This window comes from Palaemon carinicauda, chromosome 22, assembly GCF_036898095.1.
Source record: "Palaemon carinicauda isolate YSFRI2023 chromosome 22, ASM3689809v2, whole genome shotgun sequence".
NCBI classification, from domain to species: Eukaryota; Metazoa; Arthropoda; class Malacostraca; order Decapoda; family Palaemonidae; genus Palaemon; species Palaemon carinicauda.
Window position 1 is genome coordinate 48,117,167 of NC_090746.1, and position 10,000 is coordinate 48,127,166.

General features: G+C 35.0%; 2 protein-coding genes across 2 annotated transcripts in view; one reads left to right on the top strand and one right to left on the bottom strand.

The window, feature by feature from the left end:
* The window catches only part of LOC137616421 (uncharacterized), a 742,648-nt gene that overhangs the window by 367,950 nt on the left and 364,698 nt on the right, over positions 1 to 10,000 (top strand). The gene's annotated exons all lie outside the window — the stretch shown is intronic.
* LOC137615876 (uncharacterized) overlaps positions 1,802 to 10,000 on the bottom strand; it is a 31,699-nt gene continuing 23,500 nt past the window's right edge. Inside the window, exons 7-16 of the mRNA XM_068345565.1 lie at positions 9,720 to 9,947; positions 8,142 to 8,273; positions 7,585 to 7,752; positions 7,230 to 7,319; positions 6,566 to 6,696; positions 6,113 to 6,305; positions 5,240 to 5,572; positions 4,834 to 5,066; positions 3,363 to 3,426; positions 1,802 to 2,383 (exon numbers count right to left, since the gene is read on the bottom strand). Coding sequence (XP_068201666.1) covers positions 2,160 to 2,383; positions 3,363 to 3,426; positions 4,834 to 5,066; positions 5,240 to 5,572; positions 6,113 to 6,305; positions 6,566 to 6,696; positions 7,230 to 7,319; positions 7,585 to 7,752; positions 8,142 to 8,273; positions 9,720 to 9,947 — 1,796 coding nt within the window. The 3' untranslated portion in view covers positions 1,802 to 2,159. The remainder of the gene's footprint in view (positions 2,384 to 3,362; positions 3,427 to 4,833; positions 5,067 to 5,239; positions 5,573 to 6,112; positions 6,306 to 6,565; positions 6,697 to 7,229; positions 7,320 to 7,584; positions 7,753 to 8,141; positions 8,274 to 9,719; positions 9,948 to 10,000) is intronic.

Genomic DNA, 10,000 nt, shown 5'->3' on the forward strand with positions numbered 1-10,000 from the left:
GAAGTTTCTCATGTAGTTTATTTATTTCCTTCGCTCCTTTCTTCTCCATGGTATTTATTCTGTTGGAGCCCTTGGGCTTATAACATCCAACTTTTCGAACTAAGTCTACGAATGATGGAGAATGTGAAACTGCTTCTGGGTAGCTGTCTGGAATCTAGAACACCGTGAACGTATTTCTCTTCTATTGATCAGATCAAACACTTATCGATGTTTATTTCTTTATTTTTTTATGTTGGTTATCGGAAAATTGGATTTTGTTGATTATCATCACAGTATATGTAATCTTACTGTTATACCTTGTATGCTCACATCATCTGTATGTCAAGAATCTGTTATTATGTTACCCAGGGGCTTCTTTATTATTATTATTATTGTTATTATTATTATTATTATTATTACTATTATTATTATTATTATTATTATTATTATTATTATTATTATTATTATCATTATTATTATTATTATTATGATTATTATTATTATTATTATTACTTGCTAAGCTACAACCCTAGTTGGAAAAGCAGGATGCTCTAAGCCCAGGGGCTCCGACAGGGAAAACAGCAAATTCTCATTTTTTCATGTTATGATATTCATCCCACTTACCTGTATATACAGCATAATAAACATCATATTCACTGAGCTAAGATGGATATCAGATGTGAAAAGAGACCGTTTTCTCTTTTTTTGAGAAATCTATTTGGATCTTCCAATATTTGTCAAACAGTAGATAATCGTTTACGAACGGTTGCTTGCCATCCATAATTATCCTTAATTCATCCACAATTTACATATAATCTTCACTAAAAGTGGGATGATTATGATTGTAAGATTTATGGTTTTATTTTTCATAGTAATTATTTGGGCAATGAAGCATGTATGTTGTTCAGAACTCCAAGAGAAAAAGAGAGAAGCAGACGGTCATATACTAACTATTACATAAAGGTTACCATTATTTATTCTTTTTTTTTCCTTTAGTTCAATTATGGATTTTAATGATTAACTACAGGGTATTATCCTCCAATAAACGTTTATCTTTTTTTTACACTGATTTGTCAAACTTATGTTTATGACGAAATCTTAATGACCTTTTCCGCAACCGTTTTGTATCAGTGTCGTAGATTTCCCTGCAGGAATTCCCGTGTGCCTGGCCTGCTCTCAGTGTACTCGAATGAAGATAAGATATTGATAAAGGTTTCTTTCTGAAGAGAAATTCCCCAGATTTTCCTGTAAGACAACTAATAAGTTCTCTGGCAGTTGATCGCTAAATAGAATACTGTCAGTTCAGACTACTGTTGTATTAAGTCTTTGATGGCTGAATTCGGCAAGAATTGAATTTGTTTCGAAAAAGTCATTCTTGTTCTCATTGTTATCTGTACAAACATAAAAGACACATATTTTTATACATGAAAAAAAGATATATAGTTAAACATACACATACATGAGAGAGAGAGAGAGAGAGAGAGAGAGAGAGAGAGAGAGAGAGAGAGAGAGAGAGAGAGAGAGAGGGGGGGGGAGAGAGAGAGAGAGAGAGAGAGAGAGAGGGGGGGGGAGAGAGAGAGAGAGAGAGAGAGAGAGAGAGAGAGAGAGGAAGCTTAATGTCAAGTTTGATATCATAACGCTATTTACACTCCGAGTTGCTTTTCCTGCAAAAGTACAGGAAATACCACTTTTCAACGATTCAAATAGTTGATGTAATTTGTGAGTGTAAAAAACAATTAATAAATTAGAAAGAAATAAGGATTTTATTTCTTAGTGTATTTCTCTTTTACTATTTCTCGCTTTTCAATACCAAAACAGAATCTTTATCAAGATTATCCCTCTTTATGGAAAGGAGAAACTAAAACTCGAGTATTGAGTCGTTTATTTACCAATATTTTGTCATCGGAAAATGATGATGGTTATAACAGTGGTAGGATATAAGATGATTATATCACTATGATCGAAAGAGATAGTAATTGCAGTGCAAGAAACATTGCAAATATAAAACTTACAGAAATCATAAGAGAAGGTTGGCTGGTCCACTTTAGACTTGAAAAGGTTCCATGAGTGTTATATCTAGGAGTATTCACCTTGCTTACATGGAGGACATAATTCATAGATACCGAAAACATTTACAGAAAATCTGCCATCTTACCACACCATAAAGTGGACATAATTGACTAATAAAATCTGAGTATTTTGGCAACACTACAATTTTTGTTTGAGATACTAACCTCACATTTCATAGTTTCACTATCTCCCTGGAAAGGTATCACGCAGGACTCCTTCGGTCCTGCAACCGTACAGTTCCTCAACCTTCCTCCAGGAGAGGATGGAGGGTCGATAGAAACATGAAGGGCGTTCTTGTAGCGTTCCCCCTCCCGCAGAAGTGGTTCACTGGGCTCTTCATGGCGAAAGAGAACATTATCTTGAGCCGATTCTGATCAAAACATGACAGAAAAGAGAGGAAGAGAGAGAGAGAGAGAGAGAGAGAGAGAGAGAGAGAGAGAGAGAGAGAGAGAGAGAGAGAGAGAGAGAGAGAGTCTTCAAAATCTGACAATCTATTTTGCAACTTGACGGGAGGATCAAATGAGAGAGAGAGAGAGAGAGAGAGAGAGAGAGAGAGAGAGAGAGAGAGAGAGAGAGAGAGATGAATTACTATAAAGTCTTCAACCTTCAAGCATACATGCGATTACACCATCAATTCATAACTAGCATATGTATAGTATTCAAGAATGCAGGTATGTATGTAAGTTGTTGTTTTCATATACATAAAAAGGTGTAGGAGGGAACACACATACACACAAGCATTCAAATAGAACTAAATAGTTTAGATTAACTTCATTCTAACATGAGTTTGAACACTGTGGCTTGTATAAATACGTAGATATCAAATGAGTTTTGAGGTTTCCTTTCTTGAAGAATTGTGTCCGAGAATGGGCTTTACAATTCTTGAATGAAGGCATTACATAATTCGCAAAAAAAAGAAAAACTTTTTTTTTGTTTCTTTACTTTTTATATCTCGAAAATAGTTGAGCCTTTGAAAGGGATAATCATGAGAACTCTAGGAAAACTATCAGGCAGCTGAAGCTGATAAAAGATTGATTTCTGAGATAGATTAAGAATGAAAGCATAAAACAAGAAAATCTGTAAAAAAAAAAAATGTTTGCAGAACGAGGTGAAAAGGCTGACGTTAGAGTAATTTTATGGCAAGATTTTCAAGAGACTAGAATATCAATAGTTTGCTTACGAGTAAAATTAAGCACAAATATTATTCATACATCCCTAAGACAACAATAATTCATTAGCTACAGCTCAAAACACGAGGATTGAACGGTTGGAATAGGAAAAAGAAAGGACGCAAGGTTTCAGATTTAACATACTTGCATATGTCGAAAAGTTGAATTCGTGTTTTTGACTCTGGAAATTCGAAGTTTCCGCTGTGATCTGAAAAGATGCGTTTGATTAAAAGCGGTAAGGTAACTTTATAGAACTTTCAATTTTAGGACAGAAATACATTTCTAGTCTACCACTTTCGCTACTACTACTACTAATACTACTACTACTACCATTGCTACTACTGCTATTACTAATACGACAGGCACTGCCGTTACCGTTGCTATTATAAAGAAGATTCAGTATTCTTACCGAGTGATAATATTAAAGTTTTGCTTACTATAAGTAATTGCCGGCAAGATACATTTCACTAACTTTTAACCCCTAGAACACGAGAGAACGAATCACTAAATAAATTCTTCTTTAGCTTAAGAACTGATATGTAAGCACAAAGGGAATGGGGGTACGTATGCACTGGGTATGCGCAAGGGAACAGGATACGTATGCACTGGGTATACATGTAGAGAAGGGTGCATGTATGGGCTGGGTATGGTCAATTGGAATGGGATATTTATGCACTGGGTATGTGCAAAGGGAATGATGCATGTATGCGCTGCAAAGGGAATGATGCATGTATGCGCTACAAAGGGAATGAGATATGTATGTACTGGATAAGTGCAAAGAGAATGGCGCATGTATGCACTGGGTATGCACACAGAGAATGGCGCATGTATGCACTGGGTACTCACGAAGGGAATGAGTTATGTATGTACTTGATATGTGCAAAGTGAACGGCGCATGTATGCACTGAGTCTGAATCAGTAGATAGAGATGACAAAAGCTATTTCGTAGGGACTCCAGTCATGGAATCAACTAAGTGAGTGAGTTTTGCCTCTCCTAAAATTACACTTACGAAATGATAGTCCACACATTAAACTTAGGAGGAAAAGGCTCCTATTACTCTTTATAGAAAAAAAAGAATTCCTCCTTTTCCCACAACAGTTCTACCTATCTGTTTGTGCCTCATCTCCTTATTCACCACACTCGGCAACCCTTACCGATAATCAACTACCTCCTTCAGTAGCAAAGCTTCCACTGAGCTTGGAAGCAACTCGCTTGTACAATGTATATGAAAACAACTCACCCTTGCTCTATCGTTCATATCCCGAAAAATAACTATCATATTACAAAAGTGAAATAGTAAGTGATATCTGAAAAATAGTTAACCTATTACGATAACTTAATGGTAAGTGGAAAACGTCTTATTTTCCCAACTATATAGTGGTCCTATGCTCTGCAAATTCTAGTCGTTCATTCATCCTAACCCTGGGGAAGCCTTTGACTTTTGTACAAAACAAACACACATGAAAAAGCATACCAGAATACTTAAATCATGATTACATTAGAGGTTTTACTAAAAGAAAATGATGAAATGTGCAAATCATAATCTGAATTAATAGAGAGGGAAAAAGTGTATAAAGAGAAGAATGCTTTAAAAATCATATGCTTCTTTCTTACCTGTGCCCTATAAGTGGCTCCCTTTTCCAAATGACTGATTATGGAACAGTACGAATAGCCATTAACACCTAAGCAATTACCAACATCTTCAGAAGAGATTTCGTAAACTTCGTCTTCGACGGTTATTTTGTAGCCTAAGATTTTGCCATTAGATGGGCATGGTGCATTCCACACCACTTTCGCGTTAGTTTCATTCCAATGAAATACCTTCAGATCCTTGACAGGTGGTGGTGCTGGCGAACAATAAAAATATCGAAAAACTATCATTCCTAGTCATCTCTCAAGGGCAAAATATTTTCCAAATGTTTTAACTTGTTAGTTGAAAAGGTTATTTATCTGTATACTAAAGTTACTCTTAATACCATCTTTATTTGAATGTGTCATTTATTGCATTGATAAAACCAACCGGTTTCATCTGTATGTACAGGGACTGCAGTTCGTTGCTCAGGTACAGGGACTTGTTTGACATGTACTCCAGGCAAAAACTTATGGCCAGGTATCAGTCCAGAGAAGGTGTGGTTGACTCTTCCGCTGTTGATCTGATCGATTTCGGTAGGCAGTAATTCAGATTCTTCGATCGTAAGGTTAGTGCCATTACAATCATCATATGAGAGGGAAAAGGAAAGTTGTGCGCTAGGACCATTGTAATGAACACAGGTTCCATCAACCTCAGCAGAACACAGAACACTATCAAAGCCTTTCGGGACACACATCAGCTCCGTAACATTCAAAGTTGGTACTGAAAGATTTCCAGAAATATTTATTAATGCGTCAAATCTAATAGACTTCATTGAAAGCTCGTTTTTGTAGTTGAGTTTAAAGACACTGAAACAAGACCGAGGACTGATATATCATGTCTCAACTGAATTAAATTTAAATTGTATCGTTTATAGGTCAAGGAAAAAAAAAATATCAATAGCCTAAAACAGCGGTTACAAGTCAATGCATACCTAGGTAAGACAATGCATATTGCTAATACATTAAGAAAAAAAGATGCAAGTGTTTTTTTATGAAGAACAATAGAATCTTATGCACTGAGAAAATTTCTGACAAAAACTGATAAAGATGTTGGATGTTGTTTGGGACATACATTCCAGGCAGTTTGAAGGAGTCAATTAGGAAAAGAGAGGCAACCGTGTTCACAGGAATGTTTTAGGTAATAGTAATAATTTTAGTAATTTAGATAATTTAGATATCAACATTTTCAATTATTTTAATGATAATATTAATCATTCTAATAATTTGAATAAGTAATGCACTGATTGCCTCATTTCTTTACCTTCTATGCCTGTTCCAGCTGTGTCGCATTCCTCAACAGTTGTCTTTGCATCAAATTCTCTCTGGATAGAGAGGCAGACGTTGTATGATGCGTGGGCCTCAAGACCACTGATGACTATCGGCTGTTTTTCTACAACAATCTTGTTCCATTCTTCATCTCGTTCCTCGTAATTGCAACTCATATGGGTCAGCAGCTGTGACACGGAATCATCCCCACACATTAGCTTTTTATTTTCACAGGTAATTTGCTATTTTGAATGCGTTCTGTTTAACCACTTTACCAGGATGAAGATTTTTAAATTTTTAGCTTCAATTTGTGTCAAACGTCGAAAATGGAATTTATTTCAACTTTTTCATTTCTTGATATTTTTTAAATTTCTAGGATCGATTGATAATTATTATGTAATGTTTATAAAAACTTGAAAATTATCTTCAACAGTTGAAAAATGCTGACCTTATAGCCAACATGATAAAGCAACTTATCTTGCTGCTCTTCTTCATCCTTGGCAGAGCTTTCCCAAGATAAAGTTAGACTTCTGGGATATATCACTTCGATCTCCATGTTCTTTGGGGGTGATGGTGGACCTGTGGAAGATATTCAAGTAAATAAAAGACGATATGACTTCATTTGAATCGAAAAGTCAGTTTATAGCATGAAAAGATTAATATTATCAGATAATTCAATATACATATATTGCATTATAATGCTTTTGAAAAGTAGATGCCACTTCGTAATCATTTTTTGACATCGTTGTCATCCTAGTCAAAATCTCAAACAAATTAATTTATTCACTTGGTTCATTTCGTGAAGTTTCATTCACTCTTAATTTTTCTGTGGAACGTTAATGGTTGGCAAAATCATACCAAAATGGGACAAATTATTTTTGATGTCATATATCCATAAAAAACCGTTGATTGAATCACATCCTCAATATGTAAAAAAACAACTTGCTTACATATGATAGGATGATTGATACTTTTAAATAGAAATGAAAATAGATATTTTATGGACATGCTAGCTAAGAAGAAAGCTAACTCAGATGCAAAATTAGAGTAATACTATGATCCTTTTAATAATCTTTGATGGAATTTCAATCACCGATGAGTTTGGTACTTACATTTCCCCGTGACTGGGTCACAGTCATTAGTTTGGCACTTCTCAAAGCAGCTACCTATACACCCAGCGCCGTACTCACCAAGGTCACATGCTAAGATATGGTTGTGAAGATATAAGATTGAAAAAGGTAAACAAAAGGGGAATAAAATGGTAGATCACCAAAGTACTTGATAGCCTAATCAACATCTGACAAAATGAAAAATTAGTTGTAATAGAAATTGATAATTGAATTTGTGATGAAATATTTCTACATAGAAAAAAACTTTCTTAGAATTTGAAAAGGTTGATTCAATATTTGACAACTGAGTTCAGTTTTCTTAGCAAGAATGAAAATATAATCACTGTGTCCAACTCACACTGGTCACACAACACGCCTTTGTATCCTGCGGCGCAAGTACATCCTAGAGGATCTGGAAGACAGAATGTGAGTCCTTCACAGGAATCCTCCACAGGTAGAGGAAAGATGAACTCTTTCTGGCTGCACTGCAGTTTACAATCGTTGCCAATATAGCCTTTAGGGCAAGCTAAGACCAAAGATAAAAGAATAAGAAAAGGGAAAGATATAATTGTCAATATTGTAGTTAGGGATACATTTCCTCAACAACAATTAGGTTAAATTTCCACTACATTTCATGGGATTTAAAGAGAATAATATGGTTAAGGACCAAATTAGGGTTTCCAAGTGTGGTTTTGGCTGTGTTAGTTGTGCTTATCAAAATTTGCGAAAGGTAAATACTTGGTCTTCAAGAATTAAACAATCAAATAAAAGGGCAACTCTAAACAAACGAAAGAAAATCCTCAGGAACTGTATCATTACATTTAAAGTTTTTATTTAAAGATTTAGGGCATGAGGAGTTCTTTAAAAAAGGAAATTTAAATAAGAAGTTCTACAGAGAGCAAGGCTTCACGTTACCTATTTGGCACAAGTTCCCAGCGAATCCAGGTGGGCAGATGCACTCTCCTGTGTAACTGTGGCACTCACCACCATTCTTGCATTTCGGGCAAGCGTGTTGGCACTCACCCCCGTACTTTCCTTCTTCACAATCTACAAGAATGGTGATCATACTTTATTGTTTTTGGTATCTTTTACAAAAGAGTTTTTGAAGTTGAAAGTACTGGGTGTGTGACATGGTTGTTTCAAGAAAAGAGTGTACCTCTTAGGGACCTTCCAAACGACAGAGCAAATCTTCGTCGAATAAAACTGTTACCATATCAAAATGGTTCGAAGTGGGCTTTAAATAAGAGAAATTATGAAACCTGATATGGCAACAAAAAGTTATATTATATCCAACTGTCCATACAACCAGTTTACTTGTCCGCAAAGCAAATGTTGACTGAGATTCCTTCTTTTCATGGTTATGTGGTAATAGTTTTGGTCGACGAATATTTGCTCTGCCGTCTGTAAGATCCCTTAAATATCAGACGATTCATAATGGTTGAAGGGAAAATTTCAGAAACACAATACGATAGATATTAAGCAAGTAGAATCCCGTATCCTTAATTAAGGGTTATAGAAAGCGAGTTTGAACCACCAGCTAGTTAGAAGCTGCGAAAGAAGATGGGAAACACTAAGAAAATATTTACAAAATATATAGGAAATTCAGGCAAATAACCTCTATCAATTGTAGCTAGATTAATTTACTGGGGAAAATTGTTTGGTGTCTATTGGGTAGCATTAATGTAAATTGGATATATGAAATTTATTTTTACTCTCTAATCGAAGAGAAAGTGGCCTTCACCTGATCTTAATAACTAAGAAAAGGGGAAGAAAAAAAAACCAATAAGAATGGTTTTCACTTTATAGATACTGATTTTTTGAAAATTAAATTTCAATGTACAAAAGATAAGATGCTCATTCGATTTGTTATCCAAAATATTCCAAATTTAAAATATTTCAGGCTGATATTTTGCGAACAAGAGCCAGTGCTAGTATAAGACTAATCAAACAAAAAGAAGGGAGAAGCCATGCTTATGGATAGTATTGAGCATATTACTGTGGCAGAGGACATCATTAATAATTCCTATTCCTCGTTCCTGTGATTTCAGAAATAGTTAACCATCATGTTACCAAACACGTTTAATTTGGTAGCTGGCCAGATCAAAGTTCAAACTTGCAGATAATGTTTTTTTTTATTTTTTTTTTTTTTTTATTTTCATTTTTGGACAGGCTGACATAAGTCTCTTTATCGTTAAATTATGAAAGCTCTATTTTAATGTTGTTGCTTTTCTTAAAAGGGATTATTTAAATTGTTCATTACTTCTCTTGTAGCTTAATTATTTCCTTATTTCCTTTCCTTACTGGGGTATTTTTCTCTGTTGGAGCCCTTGGGGTTATAGCATCATACTTTTCCAAGAAGGCTTTTAGATTAGCTAGTAATAATAATAGTAAAAGTAATAATAATAATAATAATAATAATAATAATAATAATAATAATAATAATAATAATAATAATAAAATTGTAGGATATTTTCTGGAATCATTGATCCTTACCTCTTATGATAATGTTAAAATAGGCCCCTGATATACCATCGCCTGCATTATAAAGAGCAGTGACTTCTGGCTGCACATTGGCATAGTTCAAGCTCACTTCCGAAGAATGCCCGTTAGGAAAGCGTCTGACCACTACATCATTAGGCAATGCATCTGGCTGGGAAAATCGCACTTGGAGAGCATCACCTTTACTTGCTCTAAATGTATACTGGGTCGTCTTGTATTCAGCTAAAAACAAAGAAGATGGAAAGCTACAAAATCATAACTGGTGGGGTTTTGCC